Consider the following 21178-nt stretch of genomic DNA (forward strand, 5'->3'; position numbering starts at 1 on the left):
TTGATGAGATGAACTGACAGAGTGGCTGTGGGCTCAGGCAAAGAACAATTCTAGGGATGGTGCAGGACCACGCCGTGTTTATTTCTGTTGTGCAAAGGGTCGTTAAGAGTCAGGGCCAACTTGATGACACCTAACAACTATAATCATTTATTATCCCATAACAGAAAATGAAATGGATGAATACTTCTAATGTATATTACTGGTTTCTTTTCAAGTGCTCTCAAAATAGAAATATTTTTAATGTTATAAACTATCATTCCCACATGAATTTTCTGTAGTGACTCCAGGATTCTAAATTGTTACATACACACTACAAGTAAAAAGTCAGTATGAGAAAATGAACTAATTCTAGACACCAGAAATAAATAAGAACAGCCTTAAAACTAAACACGATGGTCTTCAAAACCTCCCCCACCCAAATTATTACAGTGTTTTACACTTTCTAATTACACAAGATATTAAAAGGTCATGACTAAGTTCAGAATGTCATTTTCACACAGGAACTTATTATAACAGTACTTTCTTCCCAACAGGAGCCATGCTAATGGAGTGGGTACCCATTTCACTGCTAACCTTAAGGAGAGTTGGCAGTTCAAAAGCACCCATCACTCGGAAGAAGAAATATAAGGATTTCTATTCTTGTAAAGAGTTAGTCTTGGAAACCAATAGGGGTAGTTCTATGCTGCCTATACGGTAGTTATGAGTCAGAATTGACTCGATGGCAGGTTTATTTACTTTTTTCCTCCCAAATAAACTAATAAGCAATAGATTTAATTAAATTTCACAACATTTATATGTGGAAGCCAATGACTTAAACTTGGGTTTCTCTCTATTCCGATATATCAGCTATCTTTGCTAAACTCTGAATTTAGATATTTATTGATATTAAAAATCCATTCTGATATCATGGGGCAGCCAAGAAGTTATGTCTCCCTGGTGATGTCTAGAAACATGAAAATTAAGGTGGTGCTTACATTCCAACAGACTGAAATAGATGGGAGTTTCTAGTTCCTTTACTATTAACAAACTACAATAGCCTAAGGAACTCAGCATATTTTTGTAACATATAATACATACTGATAGGTAATGAATCATTTTGCAGAGAGAAATTTGATCGATGTTCTTGGTTCTTAAGAGATAATTTTTGGAATTTCCTGAGTGATTGAAGAGGTTTTTATTATCTAGGTCTAAATATGATTTGTGTTAATGAGTAGGAAGCTGGCTACGCCAGAAGAACCTGGCTTAATTCATGGTTAATTATCAGATGACCTTGGGGAGGGAGAGGAACGGGATTCAATTATTCATAAGCAATAAGGTCTCAATCAAGACTATTCAATGAAGCCCCAAAAGGCTCAGGACAAGGAAGCTTCAGGAGCTGCCTGATTGGTGAAAGATACTGATATAAATGGGATGCCAGCACACCCTTTTGGGACAAGGAAGCTCTGCATTGTGAACTTACTTGGTTCTTGTGTCTTCTTTATGCAGATTGTGATTCGTATCGTGTTGGTATTATATATTTGTATTATAAATATAGTGCTTTTTTTGAGTTCTAGAAGTCATTCCAGCAAATTATCACACCCAAAGAAGTACTAGAAGTCAGCAGGTAGAAGACTAAGGGAGACCCTAAGTTTGTGGCTGGCATTCTGAAAGGGGGTGGGAAAATCTCAAAATTTCAGCCAGCAGGGTAGAGTTAATGATTCTTGTGGATTCTTTAGGTTGTAACTAAGAGTCTGCCTACTTAGGAACCTGAAGGATGATGCCTTCTAATGTATGACATCTGACCTAGTTAGGGACAGATAGTAAATGTACTGTGTGGGTGAACAGTATTTAGGAAAACTGAAGAGAAGTTTGACTAATCATATTTTAGGAATTTGACATATATAATTTTTTATCTATAAAACATCAAATATACAATATATGAATCTGATAGATTAGTCTCATCTATTTTACTTTTATTAGAAAGAGGTAAATGAAGATATCAATCAAAATGATGACACAACGATAATAATAAACAAATAAAAGAAAAACTCTTATCAGGAATTAATTTTTAAGATTATTCTCACACTATACCATGAACATTATCATATTTTGTCTCTAAACTTACCTTTTACCTAAAGAAATAAAGATTTTTGTCTCTTAATAATTAGATTCAATATAGTCAACATTTTACATAAAAATCATTTTATTGTGGGCTCGTACAACTCTTATCACAATCCATACATCGATCCATTGTGTCAAGCACATTTGTACATTTGTTGCCATCATCATTCTCAAAATATTTTCTTTCCACTTGAGCCCTTGATATCAGCTCATTTTTTCCCCTCTTCCCCCCACCCTCCCTCATGAACCCTTGATAATTTATAAATTATTATTATTTTGTCATGTCTTACACTTTCTGATGTCTCCCTTCACCCACTTTTCTATTGTTCATCCCCCAGAAAGTGGGTTATATGTAGATAATTGTGATTGGTTTCCCCTCTTGGTATTGCTACTCTCATTATTGGTCCTGAGGGATTTATCTGTCCTGGATTCCCTGTGTTTCCAGTTCTTATCTGTACCAGTCTACATCCTTTGGTCTACCCAGATTTGTAAGATAGAATTGGGATCATGATAGTGGGGGTGGGGAAGCATTAAAGAACTAGAGGAAAGTTAAATGTTTTATCGGTGCTATATTGTACCCTGACTGGCTCATCTCCTCCCCGAGATCCTTTTTAAGGGGATGTCCAGTTGCCTACAGATGGACTTTGGGTCTGCACTCTTACAAAGTTATTTTGTTTGTATATTTTGTGTTGTTTTTTTCTGTTACACTGCCAATAAAAAAATTTTTTTACATACAATAAATCAATTAACAAAATCAATGAGCATTATATTTATTAAGGATCTACCATAAAGCTCAATATGATTTTATACATACAGATTTTAAAAAATTGGAAGCTGATTTTTCATTTTTCTACCGCAGGAAGAATATAATGCTTATCTTAAAGACCAAAAGACAATCTTGTTATGTATTTTGCTAATTAAAGTATAAAACGAATTTTAACTTTCCAAAGCTAAATTAAAATTAAACACTGCTGAATGTATCAAATACCTTCATAGTTAGGTTTTGTGTCACCTGGTCTGAGCCAGGATTCTCAATTTTGCAGTTGAAGCCTCTTCATGATGTGAGTAAACATATTATTATTAACTCCTTAATGGACTCTAATGTGCACAGCCAAACAGTTTTGAGAGGATAAGGGTGGAGTGATACTCCCTTAGTCAGATTTCAGTCGTATGGAATTTGAAGGAAATTTATCAGGGGTGTAGCTTACACCTATATAATTTGATGCTGTGTGCTCTCTCTCTTTTATTTTTGCTGGTTCAGATCTTACTATTGGCTTGTAGACCTGCTATATTGCCTGCCTACCCTGAGAGCTATGATCAGCCTGCCATATTGCCTGCTGACCTTGGATTCATATGGCTCTGCAGCCACAAGTCTAACTTACTGATTCATCTTCTTGCTTCTTAATTTGACAGCCCCTGCAGTCACACAAATCAGGAAAAGCCACTAGTCTATATGACTTCTGACCTTGGATTCATCTACTTCATCCTTACAGCTTGTGGTCTTCCTGCTTCATGTTTGCCAGCCCCAGCCACCACCAGAGTCAAGGAATGCTTCCAGCTTACCATCTGACTCAGGCTGGACTTAATCAATTCTACAACTGTAAGAACCACTTTCTTGATAAAAATTCTTTACACACACATACACACACCACTTTATTGATAGAAAATTCTTCACACACACAGACCACTTTCTTGATATAAAAATTTACACACACACACACACACACACACACACACACACACACACACACACACTGGTTTTACTTCTCTAGAGAACCTAAGCTAACATATTAATAAGGAAAGGAATTGAATATGTGCTAGTAGCATTTGTTAAAGGAAAATTTCTAAAAACCTCACCCACAAACCCATTGATATACCTGCTTTGTTCCAGATTTTGCTAAGTAGATGGTGCTTTTCTGGCAGTTTTTATCTTCACAGCCTGGCAATAAGTGATCTGTGTGTCCATCTCCATCTGCAATACAAGATTCCAACAGTTCATTAACAAACACAAAATAACATATCCATTTTTGGCAGATTAAAGTTCTGATTTGGTCAAAGTCTATATCAATCTAGACAAAACTGAAAAATTTAAATTAGGACTTTGCAATAAATGTGCTTCAATTTAAAAAAATTAGTCTGTCCTTGCTTCCTAATACAGGGACTATGACTTGTTTAAATCTGACACTTTTCTCTTGTTGAATATTTAGCAAATGTTGGGCCATGGGTGATGTGGGTAGTGGGGGAGTATAGTGGTGGAATCCCTTTCAAGTTTTAATGTTAAAATAATGTAGTATAAGAACTATATATATGTTTATTTATATAATTATTCTTGCTACCACAGCAGAAAAAGGATGCCACTATTATTAAGGTTTATCTTACATGTGAGACTTTTACCTTCAAACACACTTTCACTAAGTGTCTCATACAACATAAACTTCAAGGGCTTTTTATAAGTACCCTGGTTTCTGAACACCATCAATAAGTTGGTATGGATGAAAAAGTAAAGTAAGGGAATATTATCATATTTTCAATTGGCTGCTTTTTAGAAAAAGGGTACACCCTATTTCACAAACCCTTCTAGAGGTGAGGTTACTAAGGAACTTGGAGTTGGGTGCTCCAGTGCTCCCTGCTAACTACTGCTCCATGAAAAATTGAAGATAAATTTCAAACACGAAACTGTTAAATCAGAAAAATGAGTAAGAGAAAATGAGAAAGTTCATGGCATACCATCAAGAGGAATACTTTACATGTAGTCAGAATTCCAGAAGAGAAATCAAGGGGAAAAATTTAAAAGCTCACAGACATTAGATTTGTTGAATGAAAACGTTCCTAAGATCATGAAAGATGAGTGCATATGCATTCAAAAAACTCAAAGAACTCCAAATAACATACCAGATCCACCCCCCAAACATCACCAAGACATAAAATAATCAAAATTCCCAGAGACAAAGACAAAGAAAGAATCCTGAGAACAGTACAGGAAAAAAATAAAGGTGAGAATCAGTAAGACTAAGCACTGATATCTCAGGAGAAAACACGCAGGTAAACAGGCAATGGGATAACATATAAATAATCTTGAAAGAAAAAAAATTACCAACCAGTATGTCCATATCCAGTAAAAATATCCTTCAAAACTAACAGTGAAATTAGGGCATTTCCAAATAAATAGAGACTAAGGTAATTTGTATAAACCAAATTAATATTGCAAGAAATACTAATGGGAGTTATTCTGAGAGAAAATCAACAAAGGCAGACAACAATCTGAGATTAAGGCACATGATAGCACCATTAACCCAAATGAATTTATAAAAATAAAATATACTAAAAAACTGAAATTGGAAAAGAGGGAAGTCAATTTTAAAGATAATTAGAAAACAAAAAGGGAATGGTATAATTACGGAACTTCCAAATGCAGAGGCAGTGAAGAATATTAAATAAAACAAACAAACAACCTTTAATAGAACATTTAAGAAAATATAGAGTAATCTCAAATAAAATTAATAAACCTTCTAACTATAATAAGCAAAGGAAAACCACATGGAATCAACAAACATCAAATCAACAGCAATGGAAAAACAAAATCTGTTAACAAAATAAATTCAGCACTGAAACTATTGAGAACAAAGAATCAATAAAACAATAACAAAAAGCATGTGATAGTAATACATTTATATCAATAATTATATTTAGTGTGAGTAGATTACATGGACCAGTCAGGAGAAAGAATGGCAGAATAAATATGAAAACTGTACATACCAGCATGCTGCCTAACTAGAGACATCATAGACTCAAAGATAAAAATAAACCAAAAATTAAAGTATAAAAAAAGAATCCAATGAAGCCTGATAAACCCGCCACCACAAATGGAGATGGAGTTTAATTTCATTGTCAATAATGTTGCCCTGAGTTGGGGACTGATGGCAACCATCAACAACTGCTTGATCCTGGGCTTTCCGTTCCCACCACCAGATCACCTGTGCCTGTCTCTATCAATACTCTACATGTAAAAAACCCCAACAGAAATGGGTCATAAGACCAGTTATTATTAGAGATGAAATTTAAAATCCTTTTTCTTAAAAAATAGAAAACTCATTGAGTTGACCTTTTAGATTCACTTGTGGAGAAATAAACCTTGAAGACATTGCACCATCATTGACCACCATTGCAGATGACAACATTGTGACAAAAGTAGATAATATCTGAGTATTATTATAATAATTGTGGCTCTGTGGTCTCTTCAGAATCACTGGATGCCCCTGAGATTATGAACCTTATCACTATGAGAATCACTGCCAACAACTGAAGTACTAAACATTTTGATTTTTGACAATCTGATAGGTGAAACAGTACAATGCAGTGAATCATTTAATGTGGCTCCTCAAACCTGGGTCTTTGCAAATTCCACTAAACAACCTTTTCCTGATGGGTCAGAGTAAGAGAAGGGTTTAGGTATAAATAATTGTTAATGGTTAACTGTGAATGCCATCATGCTGGGTATAAAATGCGCTACTTCAGACGCAGGAAGGGTAAATCTCACTATATGCAAAAGAAGAGCCAGGAGTGAAGTGCATTGAAACACCAGAGGAGTAACAGAGGAACCAAGAACAAGATCACCAGAAACAGCAGAGGACATCCTGGTCCACAGATAAAGTTAAGCTCTATACCTTTGGACAGGAGGTTGGCTTATAGAGTGGGGTTTCTCAAAGCACTTACATGGAGGGTCAAGGTTTGCTGACCCCTGAAGCTAGAGCTGAACACCTTCAGAATGAAGTTTTTGGTGGAGTGGCAAGCCCTCTGGGCATTTACTAGCAGCCCTAAAGAACTTTGTAACATTGCCCGGGTAGGGTAGAGACCAAGACAAGAGGCTGAGGGCCAGAGAATGTTGCTTGTAAGCACTGCAGAGAATAATTGACAATACTTTTATCCTGAACACTTTTTACCTCAATTGCAACCTGTTAACTTAGCTAATAAGTTAAAAACTGAACTCACTGCCATTGCGTCTATTCTGACATAGTGACCCATAGAACAGGGTATAACTGCCTCTGCAGGAGTTCCAAGACTATAACTCTTACAGAAGCAGAAAACCTCATTTTCCTCCCTCACAGTGACTGGTGGTTTCAAACTGCTGATCTTGTAATTAGCAGCCGAATGTGCCACCACAGTTCCTGTAACTTAACTAATAAATCCCATAATTGTGAGTAAGGCCTAGGAGTTCTGTGTGGCCATTGTACTGAACTACTTACTGATCACAGCGGTGAAGTAAGAAAGTTACATGGTGGCAGCATGTCTGATACCTGTCTACTAGGAATTGACTTGGACTGATCACTGAAAGTGATTTTCCTTGTCCCCTGTGACATTAAATCAAGTTCTACACTGACCCACCACATCATTCTTTTTTACACAAAGAAATATTTGGTCATGAAAAATGAAAGCAACAATTTAGAATTTTATGGATAGCACACTATATCCACTGCTCTATAGAGTTTCTAAGGCTGTAAATCTTTATGGAACCTGACTATGGAACTTTGTTTCCACAAAGCAGTTGGGTGTACTTGAACTACTAATCCTTGGGTTATCAATCCAACGTTTAGCCCACTGTACTATCAGGTCACCTAATACCCCTTAAAGAAAAATGTGAGATACATGGCTTAATATTTTGATCTATAACATGGGATACTAAGCTTACAGCTCAAATGGGGTATACCATACATACTCGTATATAAGTTTTTCTAGCATATTTTTTATTGCATTTTTTTGTGGTAAAATTAGGTGCCTCGGCTAATATTCAGGCTGGCATATACTCGAGTATATATGGCAAGTCAAAACATCTCCTTCAGCTATCTGGAAAACTTACTCAAGGATGGCTATGGCACACATGAGGTATAAATAATACAAATCACAAAACTAATTGATGGTAGAAAGTTCTTAATAGAATTCAAATTTATCTTTAACTTTTAACATGTGGGACCCAAGGCCAAAAAATTCTTTAGTGAATTCCTAAAATGGCTTTTCTTGTTAAAGTAGACTCAGAAAATATGTACAATTGGAGCAAGCCTTACCCTTAAATTTGTTGAGACATGTGAGCCATATGACAGATAATGTATGTACATATAAAGCTATTTTCCTGTGAGTCAGTATTAGTGCACTGCTGGAAATATATACTAAAAAAATTTTTTTTTAAATCACCAGTCAACTTAACTTTAAATTTCTACTGCAGTATCTAAAGGAAACCGTCTCTACATTTTTCAGACAAGGACACCATTACCATAAAATAAATTATTAACAGAAAAATTATATATAAAAACTAGTAAATTAGAAATATAATAACTAGTCTATTTTTTTTAATCAGGGAAAAACTCAGGATTTAAAATTTTATTTTTATATACTTAAATAATATATTTTCTCCTGTCATTTTAATCCCTGCCATCTCAAACCAAACATGGATACTTATCTGAAGATATTAAAACAAATTTAACTGTTCTATTTAATTACATTTCATAAAATTCTGCGATTTAAATAAAAATAGTCATATAATCATCACCACAATCATTTTTAGAACATTTTCTTCATTCTTATATCATTTGTATGAGCTTCCAATTTCCTCCAGTGTTAGGCTGGTTTCTACAGAGAAGCAAAACCAATGGCACTTTTATGTGTACGTATACAGAAAGAGCGCAGGGGCAATGAGTTATTTAATGTAGCTCTTCTAACCAGTCTCCAATTCCCACCACACCACCTATGACTCCGTGGGTCTGGGAAGAAGGTGGGGAAGATAGTGATAGGATTCACCTGTGAGTAAATCTGAACAGGCTTCCTTAGAATGCCATCCTGTCATGTAGAAAATGAGCCCTCTGAGAAGCAGGAGGAAGGCTTTAATTACCAGCAAAAGCCAGGAGTGAAGCGCATTCTCTGGACCCGAGACCCAGGTCCAGGGAACGTCCTGGATCCAGAAGACAGCGAGCTATACCATCAGACATGCAGTAGCAGAACCAGAAGCCAGAGCATGGTACACAGTGCTGAATTTCACAACCCAAAGCAAAAGTTAAAATGAGCACTTTTGTGTAAGAAGCTGGCTTAATTTAGTGACGTGCCTCTGGGTCTGTGATGGGGAAAACTGGATTTGCTGACCCATGGAAGGGGATCTGAGTGTCTTTGGGCTCAGCTTCACTGGAGTGGGGTGCCTCTGAACACTTAATTCAGGGAACTGGGTTAGCTGACCCACTGAGCTTGAACTGAATGCCTTTTGGTTGAGGTTTATAGCAGAGTGGTGTGCCCCTTAGGACACTTATTAGCAGACCTGAAACTTTGTAACACATCCAGTAAACAACTACCCTGAGCATTTCTCATTGGCATTACAATGTGTTAATTTTCTCATTAAACTGTTGTAATCATGAATTTTGTCTGTGTAGCTATTGCACAGGTATTAGAAACTAGAGTCGTAAAACAATGCAACTGTTGTTGATCTTCAAAAAGTACAAGAATGGTTTGTTCTAATAATGTGGTACTGTATGATACTCAACTTCCTTGACCTGATCCCTGAAGGCAAAAGTGGGTGTGTAAGCAAATGTGGTGAAGAAAACTGATGGTGCCTGGCTATTAAAAGATAGTCTGGGGTCTTAAAGTAGCCCTCTAGCAGGGAAGCAACAAAGCTCACATGGAAGAAGCACACCTGCCTGTGTGATCATGAGGTGTTGTGGATAGGTATCAGAAGTTCAAAAACAAGCAAGTTGATGTAAAGGAGTGTGGGCAAAGTGGAGCCCCCAAACCCACCTGTAAGATAATTGGACAGTCCTTCACAGAAGGGCCACATGGAAGGGATGCAGTACAGCACTGATGAAACACATCACTAGTTCTTTAATATTTCCTCCCCTTACTATTATCATCTTTGTTTTACCTCATTAATCTTGTTAGACCTGCGTAAGTTCTTTTGTATAAATTACAGCATTCGATGCATGAAAGTCAAGATAGATCATCTTCAGACACAGTAACGAGAATGATTTCCTGAGTGAACAGGAAGTGGAGGTATGGGCAGAGGGGGGAGGTGCGGAAGGGGGACCCTATAGCAATGATGACTGTATAACCCCACTTGAGGGGAACGAATAACAGAATTGCAGGTGAACAGATACATTGGATGGTGTAAGATAACAGCAATAATAATAATAATAATAATAATAATAATAAATAATATAATAAGGGTTCCTGGGGGGCTGTTGGAAGGGGAATAAAGGGGTGTTTATATCAAAGAGTTCAAGAAGAAAGGAAATGTTTTGAAACTGATGGTGGTAGCAATAGTAAAATTATGCTTGATCTAACTGAATTATGGATTGTTATAATATCTGTAAAAGATCCCAATAAAATGGGAAAAAAAACCCAACCTCGGGCAAGTTGCCATCTCTAAGCCTCAATTTACTTGTAAATCGCACAGTTACCCCAATACTTTCTAGGAAAGATTAATGGTTATGACTTGCATTAAAATGTATGTTAATAATTATAGCTAGGCAGAGTTTTCTTAAAATTTCTGTCCATACTAATTTTTCAGTGAAATATTTTCTTGGGCTGTTTGAGAAAAGCTCTCCACTTCTAGAACACTGGCAAACAGTGAAAAAGGCAGATATATGAAAAAGATCTTCTACAACTACACAAGAGACCAAAGGAAACAAATATGAATGGTAACTTGGAACCCTGAGCTTCAGAAAAAAGGACAGAGATGTGGACTGAATACTAAAGAAAAGAAGCTGAACAAAAATGGTGAGAGAAGACAGATAGGTAACCAGTGATATCATATGGCCATCTTGAATTTTTTAAAGTAGCATTTGACCGATATTCAATCCTGACAGTAGACTGACAACACAAAATACATACAAGTGCCTCGTGAACAAAAGTATAAACTGTCCCCACCCTTAATCACTCAGTGGCAACAGCCCTACTTGGACACTCCTACGATCTGTCTAAAATCGGATTTTTGCCTTCATGAATTGGGCACCTAGCATACAACCCTGGGTCTGGAGGCATGTAAACTGTGCCTCAATAGACTGTGCAGCATCTATGCCAAGTTCTGGTAACCAATGGACAGGAAAGAATTTCTTTCATAACTAGCTGTCCTGTCTGCAGCTGCCCTGTAGGCCAAGTCTTCAGCCAAGTCTTGAATCAGTACAAACTACTGCTCGATTAGCAGCTATGCCACTGAGGACCAGCTGTACTCCATCCCTTAAACGCATACACTTTGAGCTTCATGGCTGGTAGAATATTGGATACCCTGACTTCTGATCTTGCCCTAGTTTCTCTTTCATTTTTGTCACCTCATCTTAAATTTGCTAGTCTTGTTTGGTATTCTACTAATTTCAGCATTTTTTGCTTCTTGCTTCTGGTTCTCTTTTTTCTCTTCCTTTGATCAGTTTTTCAGTTTTCTTAGTTTTTCCTTTACTCTTCTCTTTTATCCCCCTGCCCTCCGTAATTTTATTTGCTGTAGTTTTTTCTTCCCTTGTTTTATTATCCTTAAATGTGATTTGTTTTTGCTGTTCTCTTTTTCTTGTCACATCCAATGAGGCTGCAACCATGAACACATGGCCCTACTACACCCCCACCTCACTCCTTTATCACTTGATCATCAATAGTCCAGACCCACCACCAGCCAAATTGCCCCTAACTGTGCTACATAAATAGCAGAGACGCGCACATATGTTCACATTATTTACCATACACATCAGAAGACGGGTAGTGAGAGTCTAAGGATAAATCAACATATTACCATCAATTAAACACAAATAAACTACTATATTTCTCTAGGACAACAATTTCAGTTCACACGAAGAAACAAGATAAAGTGGCTCAAACAAGTCACCTAAATATAAAGCCAGAAAGTTTTTCTTTTTTTTAATGAAATACTACATTTTATTCCCTTGCATTTGTTACTGCAGTAAACAAACATATAATATAGATTTTTTTTAAAAGTGCCAAACCACCAGAGGGTGACATGCTGTCACTTGTTTCAGCTTTGTGATACGCCCCAAATTCCCGTGAGATATTATGAGTGGCTGGTGATTCTCAATCAGTAAAACCAATAAGAAGCTGGGACACAGTGAACCAATAGAATATAAAGGTCCATATGGAAAAAAAAACCTGAATGAATTAATTACTTCACAAAACCTCAAAAATATAAAATTTGTAGCAAGACTTCCTTAGGAAAAGCTTTTAGAAAACATTATAAAAACTTTGGGGGAAACAAAAAAATCATATCAATGTGAATGAGGGGGAGCTTGGAGTGGAGATCCAAAGCGCATCTGCGGATAGCTGGACATCCCCTCACAGAAGGATCACAAGGAAGAGACGAGCCAGTCGGGGTGCAGGGTGCACCGATGAAACATACGACTTTTGACACCAGAAAAGTGGGTGAAGGAAGACGTCGGACAGGGCAAGACACGACAAAATAATAATGTACAAATTATCAAGGGTTCGTGAGGGAGGGGGTAAAATGAGGAGCCGATGCCAGGGGCTTAAGTGGAGAGCAAATGTTCCGAGAATGATGAGGGCAATGAATGCACAAATGCTCTCCACACAACTGATGCACGTATGGATCGCGAATGTTTTTCATAAGAAAAAACTACCTGATTAAGAATGAAAAAGAATGACATTTAGGCACTTTTAAAAGATTGAAAAATAAGAAAAGCTAGATGATAGCAGGTGAAATCAAGAAAAATAAAGAAAAAAACGGTAGAAGTAGTGAGAATATCAAAGCTTGCTCCCATCAAGTGGATTCCAAATCCCAGGGACCCATTGGACAAAACTGAAATGCACTTATGGGTTTCTAAGACTACATTTTTATAGGAGTAGACAGCCTCATCTTCATCTTGATACTACTAAGAAAAACCAGAAACCATAAAAAAGCAGAAACTACAAATCCAGATTAAAACAAAGATTTCAGAATACATTGACAGAACAGAATAAATGGGAGGCCTGATTTGTAACCTTGGAGGCATCTCTCTGAATACAAGTCAGCTAGACCAGTCAGAAACAGGACAACAACAAAATCCAAAGACAACCTAAGAATACGGCCCTCTCTCTCTCTCACTGTCATAGCGATCTAATAAAAGGACATGGAGAACTGCCCCTGTGAGTTCCTGAGACTGTCTCATCGTTCTCCCATCGAGGGGCTGTTGATTTCCAACTGCTTACCATGGAGTACCCCCCAAAACCTGAAATTTTTTTCAAAGCTATGTATTTAAATTTTTTACAAAACCACCTTATCACCTTCAAAGTACTCTCCATTATACTCAATACATATGTCAAATCTGCAATTCCATTCTTGGAAACATTTTTCAAACTCATCTGTTTGAATGGCTGACAGCATCTCCCTTGTTTTTTTTCTTCATCTAAGTCATCAAATTGCTGTCCTTTCACATTCTTCTTCATTTGCAGAAACAAAAAGAAGTCGCAAAAAGCGAGGCCAGGTGAGTAAGATGCGTGGGGCAAGAGAGGCATGCTGTTTTTTGCCAAAAACTGGCACACTGAGATGGCTGCATGAGCAAGTGCACTGTCCTGGTGGTAATGTCTCCCGTCTGCCACAAATCAGGCCTTTTTTGATCACGCACTATATGACAAAATAAAAGCTTGATTAACAGTCTGAGTGGGTGGGATGAACTCCAAAGACACTATTCCCCTCACATCACATCTGTATTTTTGGGGGTAATCCTTTGTATATGGAAAGAATGTGCTTAGTTCCTGGTCCCAAATGACCATTCAAATTAGAAATGAGCCATAGTTTCAAAAACTCACTGAATAATCCTTACCTTTGGAATTGAAGTTGTTAACTTCTTTTAAAGAATGTACTACTAGAAAAAATGAAATCATGAAATGTTAAAACAAAAAGAAAAAAATACCTCAATCTGAAGACTGTTATCTCGCTGAATATTGGCCAAAAAATGGAGAAGGGGAAAAAACAAGTCCAAGGGATTTAGGTGATCATTTCTGTGAAATGTCCTCTTAACACATAAAATACTCAATAGAATGCCTTGATACTATGAACTAGAAATTTATTATACTTGAGAAAGGCATATCACTGTGTTCCCAGGTGAGTGTACTCTTCCACCTTCCTTGGCTTTTCTGGGACAATTCACTCCATGTTCCTGCCTTCTTTGTAACCCCTTAACTGCTGTTTGCCTGTGCTGTTTAAATCTGTTGGTCTCTCTGGTGCACACCCACTCCTCCCCTCCCCAAAATTTCTCTTCTCCCCTTACTTCCGCCATTTTGCAGCAAAGCTGTCATGTGACCCATGGGTCTCACTGCCAAGATGGCATCTCAGATGGCATCTCTTGCTCCATTCCTGGTCCAACCATGTGTTCCTGGGGGTTGGACTTCTGGTTTCTTCAAACTGGTCTCTTCTGGTTCCCATCCCCCCCACCCCCATATGTTCCTTCCGATTCGTTCCTCTGGTTTTCTCCACGCATACTTCCTCCAGTTTATAGACAAGCCGGCTGAAAGAGTATGCCTGGTTTTCTTGAGTTTAAGTTAAACTCTGTTCGGGTTTTGGTGTTCGGTTGTTGTTTTCCCTTTTGCCACGCTTTGGCAAAAGGTTTTGGGAAATAAGGTCACTAAGCAACTGTTAATTCTGTCATTTCCAAGACCACTCAAGAGGTCTTTATTAAGGAGAGCTATGCCTCCTGTTTCCAAACAATGGATGTGGTGCCTATACAGCAGGCTGTTTACATCCCTAGTACAATTCTGCTGGATCAATATATATATACACAGCCAAGGATTCCAATTTCCCTAGAGTTGGCTGCATTCAGATTAAGCCATTAAATAGGTCCCTCACCCCTTCGAAGGTCCTGATGGGTCACCCATAGCCGGTGGTCCCCTTAAAAAGTCCTGATGATGCCACCCATAGCGGGTGGTACCTTAATGCCTAGCTTGCTGTCTAAAGAATGATCAGGGCCTAGCCAGGTGGCTAAGGCTGGGTCCTAACACCACCAAGGACAGAGATGTCCATCTAAAATCTTCAGGTTTCTGTGGCGCAAACCTCTGGTTAAGGACCCAGGATACCAGGTAATCAAACCTATTTGTTGTCTGTTTTCTAGATGGGCAACCAGGAGTCATTCCCAGGGGAACATTTTTGTGCTGCATCCTGTCTAATTGGTCTATATTTGACCCGCAGACACTAAAGAAAGTGGAATCTAGTGTTCTTTTCCAACTTCATACGGCCCCAGTACATTATGATGGGGATCCTGGCCAACACATAGCACACTTTCACTCCCTACTGTAATACAGTCAGAACCTTTCTGCAAGTGGATGGGAAAGTGGATGGAAAACCCTTATGTTCAGGCATTTTTCCTCTTGAGAAATAGTAAAGACCTTTGTTCCAAACACACCAAAGACCCTATAAAGGGCCTAGTGCATGGGGTTGAGGGCCTCTCAGACCCTAGCCCCGCTACACCACTCTGTCACTGAACCTATAGAACCTGAGAAAGAAGAGGGCCCCTTTGTAGAGGTAGCTGGAGAATTTGGTCCTTGGATGATTCATAAGCCTCTCACCTTAACTGAATTCAAGCAGATTACGAGCGACCTGGGTAGCTACTTAGACAATCCAGAATTGTACATAGATACCTTTCAGCACCTCCCCCTGGCCTATGATTTGGCCTGGAAGGATGCAATGATAATTGTAGGACAGACAATGACAGATTTTGAGAAAGAGCGAGTCTTAAAGAAAGCTATTTCCAATGTTTATCTACTGCCACTGTTAGCTTTTATAATACAGACAGAGAGCAAAAGACTCAGGCTCAGGAGAAGAAGAAAAGGAAAGATGTTAGGCATGCGCAGGTATTGGTTCCGAAGACCCTTGCACAAGGTACAAAGTCCCATGTGTGTTGGCGTTTGGGTCTAGACAGCCTTAAGACGGTGTTTCGTTGGCATCCTGAGACAGATAAGTGCTCTGTTATGGTAGATAACAACAGGAAAATGGGATTACTTTGTGACAATTCCTAAGGGAATGGATTATCAGGGCAAAAGGATAATTAGCAAAGGGCACATCCATACATACATTTAAACTCTCCAATCTATCATTCAACTCTTTAGTAGATGCAAGTTAATCACAAAGGAGTTATGTACCTATCTATATCCAAGAAGTGCAACTGGGCTTTTGCTGATCAGTAGAGTTATTTATTCAAAATAAAAATGCAGAGTTGCAGAGGGAAGAAAATGGGGTCAAAGTAGAAGCCTGAGTTATTTGAAATTAGGGCAGAACATTTAGAAAAGAATGGCACTGCAATCGCCATAATTTATTCTCAGCCGACTATATTGCTCTGATTGACAGCAGGGAATTCCCCTCCGGTGCACTGTGCCAGAGATGAATAAATCTCACCTATGCATTAGTCCTTCCCAGGCTACGAGTAAGTATCTGCAAGGTCTGAGAATAGTCTAGGTGCCTATAATAATCAGTTTCAGAGTACTGTGACAATCCAATAAGAACAAGATTAATGCAGGGTGAAATTCACAGGGCAGTTTTTTGAGTTCCTTCAGTTACCACAGATTCATTCTATTAATTACTGCAGGTGTAGAGTGACAAGTATGCCAATTAAATTGTGGGTTACCTTATAAAATGTTAAAAATATTGTCCATTAAATTACAAAATAGTGATGTAGTAATATAAAATATGAGGCTATTCTATAGCAATCTTTAAGCATTTAATAGTCAAGAGGCTAATTATTTTGCATACATTCATTTAAAAATCAAAGCATAGTACAGTTTGAGAAAAGATCATACCAGGTATAGTTTTAATCAATTAAATTCATACTCATATTTACAGAGACAAGTATCTACCATGTATAAGTCTGTACATAAAATATTTTAAACATTTTATTGACATATAATTCACATAATATACAGTTCAATGGTTTGAATATAGTAAAAAAAGATGTGCAATCATCACCTCAATCAATTTCAGGACATTTTCTTAATTCTTGTACGTACATAAAAGATTTGATTTCCTAATTTTCTTTCCTATTTGCAAATCTTAAAAGAAATGAAAGAAGCCTGATCTACTTTAAATGCGGAGTATGTATAAAATTTAGATCTTAATATAGCAATTTTATAATTTTTAAATAAATACCATTGTTAATAAAAAGCATTCAAAATATTTATCAGAATCACATGTGGGATCTGTGAATCATCAAGATAGGGACCTAACAGAAGCCTTCGCTAAAAGTAAAAATGCAGGGACTAATTACTTTTGCTATGGCAACCACTGTGCGGAAATAACCATAGTGACATGGAATGGAAGGAAACATTAGAATACTCTAAGAGAACTGCAAATATTAGAAGTATCCTCTAAGAATACTATACATCTGATCATTTCATATGCCATATGGCAAACTGCACACACATATAATCTTTGTTTTATATAAAAATTATAATAGCATTATCTTTCTTTGGTAGGATAATGGCAAGGAAGACAAGGTCCAACAACCCCCTCACGCCACCCCCCTGAAAAAAACCCAGCATTGTTTTAACTTGTTAAAAAATTAGTCTACAGAAGCATACAAAAAAAAGAAAATAAAGAAGCTCTGCTAGCACAGTTGTTGATCTCATTGTTAAATAATAAATACTAAAGAAACTACATATTGCAGTCACTGATTAGAGATCAGGAATTAGAAGAATGGAAATATGGGAAGACTCACAAATTTTAAAGGTTGATGGTGCCCCTACAGAAATCCAGGCCTAATTCAAGACAACTTTTATTTTTTAAACAGTTTTATTGGTACTTCATCCACATATCACATAATCCAATAGTTAAGTCATATCAAGAAGAGATGTACAATCATTACCATAATCAATTTTAGATAATTTTCTTCTTTGTATTCATTATTAGTGTAGCTTAAAAAAATTTGTGGCAAAAATATACATAACAAAACATTCTGAAACAACTTTTACATGTATAATTCAGTGCCATTGATTATACTCTATGCTGTGCAACCATTATTGATATACTTTTCCATATTATTCAACCACCATTAACATAAACTCAATGCCCTCTAAGCAAAAATCAGGATAACTTTTAACTAGATCATTTAACCTCAATTAAAATGAGCACAAGTATTATTATATTGGTCCTCATCATTTGAAGAAACTGGCTACAACAATGGCTCAAAGTATTAACAACTGTGAGGATGTTGCAGAAGTGTTTCCTTCTGTTGTGCATAGGGTTCATTTGAAAACAACTCAGCTGTACCTAACAATACAATGTGAAGGACACTCAGAAGCTTTGGTTAGAAGTTTTGGTTAGGTATCAAAAAATTAAAACTGACTGCCATCAAGTCAATTCCTACTCATAGTGACTCTATAGGACAAGGTAGATCTGCTCCTATGAGTTTCCAAGACTATAATTCTTTATGAGCGTAGAAAACCCCGTTTTTCTCCTGAGGCAGGGGTGGTGTTTCTAACTGCTTATCATGTGGATCACACCCAAAAACATATTCACCATGCAATCAGGACTCCTAATGTGCATCAGAGCTTAAATTCTGAGCACGATGCATTCAGGAGGCTAAGGTAACAGTGAAAGTCCAAAATCTATTTTGAATCTACACGTGGATTAAGTCTCCAATAGCATGCTATCATGGCTGCAACAATGGGCTCAAGCACAGGACCAATTGTGAGGATGGTGCAGGATCTGGCCAGGTTTCGTTTTGTTGTGGTCCCTCTGTGCGGAAACCACCGCAATGGCACCCAACAGCACCACCACAAATCTCTTTCTGACCATTAACTAGCAATGTGAGCCATCTTGCCCCATGCAGAATGCGTTAGGAAACAGCTAGCTACCATCCCTAGCCAAAGATATAGTGCGAATCGCAAGGATGGAATCGGGGTACTAGGGTCACGTGGTCATGAGTCAGTCCCTGACTGCCTTGGTCTGGGGCCCTAAATTGTTCTGTCTAGCTTAATGTACATACCACAATCACGGTCCCAATTCCAGTTTCTGCTATCTAGTCTGCAACTGTGATGTACTCATCTGCTGCCAATCATGCTTTTGTGAGTTTCCTTTGCCCTCTCATTTATTGTTTAAGCTGCCAGTTCTCTGAAAATCTTTGGACATCATGAAGTTTTCATGCCAATGACCTTCTTCCTCTGGATGAATTCTTTGACTGGTCTTCGTTCTGTGTAAGACTTACTGTGTCTCTATAAATTTTATCTGGATTTGAAGGCTCTTTTGTCCTCTATTATATAAGATAATGGTTGAAGGTACTTAAGACACATGTTAAATTTTGGGCCCAATTCTTAAAAATCAATGTCAATCCAATCAGTACCGCCTATCCCCACCCCACCCCACCCACCATGATTTCTTTCCCTCACTGACTCCTTACAATGTGTTCAGCATTATACCAGGCTTCAGAGATACCAAATCAGAACCAGAAACTGAAAAGAAACAAATGCCTTTTCCTAAACACTGGTAGAGCACCATCCCATAGACCAGTGGCCTGAATGTGGATTTCTAGCCTACTAAACTATGAGAAAATTAATTTCTGATAAAGCCACCAGTTCTGGTATTTCTGTTACAGCAGCATTAAATAACTATGACAGTTACCAACTAACATTCAAGTTAAATGTAAATTTAATGCTTACCTACATGGCTCATCTGATATATTTCCAGATCAAGCACTAATGAGAAACTATTTTAATCTGTCAGAATATTGTCAAATACAACTAATTGTACAACAAAGGTATGTGTAATTGCTAAAAATGTTATTTTGAACTATGCATTTAAATTCTACCATGGCTAATTTAAAACTAACATGGAAAATTTTTTATCAAGCATCATAAAGGCTTCATAAAATAACTTTATAAGGTGGTTTCTTTCCCTTCTTTTTCATTCTAGTGAAAATCTTTATCTATTGTGCTAAGTACTGGGAATATTAAAATGAATTAAAATTGGTCTCAATCATCTGTTAACTGCTCCATATTTTTCAACATGTTAATAAATTTCATGGGTGATAATGTTTTCTATTTAATTAGCTCCTTTGCTTATTGTAGAATTAGCTAGGAGACCTGACTGAAAATTTGCAGACTTCCCCATTAGGCTGTGTATTATTTCTTGCCCATGTTAAGGAAATCCTTGTGATAATCTTATACACAAGAGTCAGCCTCAGATTTGGGTATGTCTGCATGTGTGTGTGTATGGACATTGTATAAGATTTCTGTTTTCCCATTAGTTTTATTGATTTTTACTATATTCTGGTATCATGTACAAAATTATATAAGCTTACTGTAAGTCTTGGCCCCATATCATTTATTTTGATAGAAAAGATATACTTCTTTTTAATTGACTATATAATTTAATGAAGAAAAACCTGATTTGTTGAAATTCTTGAATTTTCTATTCAGAATTCAAAGACTCAGCACTAATATACAGATAGCTCTAATATACAGTATAGTATGGTAAGACACACACATATTTTCTAGTAGATACACATTCTTTAGGGAGGGGCATCAGACAATTGGGTAATAAGAGATTAGACGGCAGATTTGCACTGCATTATCTTTGAGTACATTTGACTATTTAAAAAAATCATTTTATTTGGGGCTCTTATAGCTCTTATAACAACTATATAACAATTGTATCAGGCATACTTGTACATATGTTGCCATCATCATTTCTTTCTATTTGAGCCCTTGGTATCAGCTCATTTTGACTATTAAATCATGTAAATGCATTGTCTATTAAAAATAAATAAGCAAAAAAAACCCTCAAGCAAATCACAATATTAATAAATTTCCTCGCTATCAAAATCTCAAACGCTCATATTCTCAAGTCAGAAGTGAGCTCTCATTGCCTCACACTTTGATTTCACATACGTTGTAAGCAATCTTTCAGTGTTAAGGAGAGAGATGCTGAGCTTTTTGGTTTTCTCGGTGTAGTATGGAAGTGAGGTACAAAAGTGCAGCTGGATTGGAGTTGCCTTCATGAATGCGCCACGGTCTGGTAGCAGGAGTTTAGACAGTAGGTTGTTGTAGTTAGATGCCAATGGATCAGCTATAAACCATAGCGACTCTATGCACAACCGAAGGAAACACTACAGTCCTGTGCCATCCTCACAAT

General features: G+C 37.2%; 1 protein-coding gene across 1 annotated transcript in view; it reads right to left on the reverse strand.

Moving 5' to 3' along the window:
• The window catches only part of ITFG1 (integrin alpha FG-GAP repeat containing 1), a 237140-nt gene that overhangs the window by 122027 nt on the left and 93935 nt on the right, over positions 1-21178 (reverse strand). Inside the window, exon 9 of the mRNA XM_004704695.4 lies at positions 3978-4072. Coding sequence (XP_004704752.1) covers positions 3978-4072 — 95 coding nt within the window. The remainder of the gene's footprint in view (positions 1-3977; positions 4073-21178) is intronic.

The sequence above is a fragment of the Echinops telfairi genome, unplaced genomic scaffold, assembly GCF_000313985.2.
Source record: "Echinops telfairi isolate 266 unplaced genomic scaffold, ASM31398v2 ScPeMD7_2291;HRSCAF=2852, whole genome shotgun sequence".
Lineage (NCBI taxonomy): Eukaryota > Metazoa > Chordata > Mammalia > Afrosoricida > Tenrecidae > Echinops > Echinops telfairi.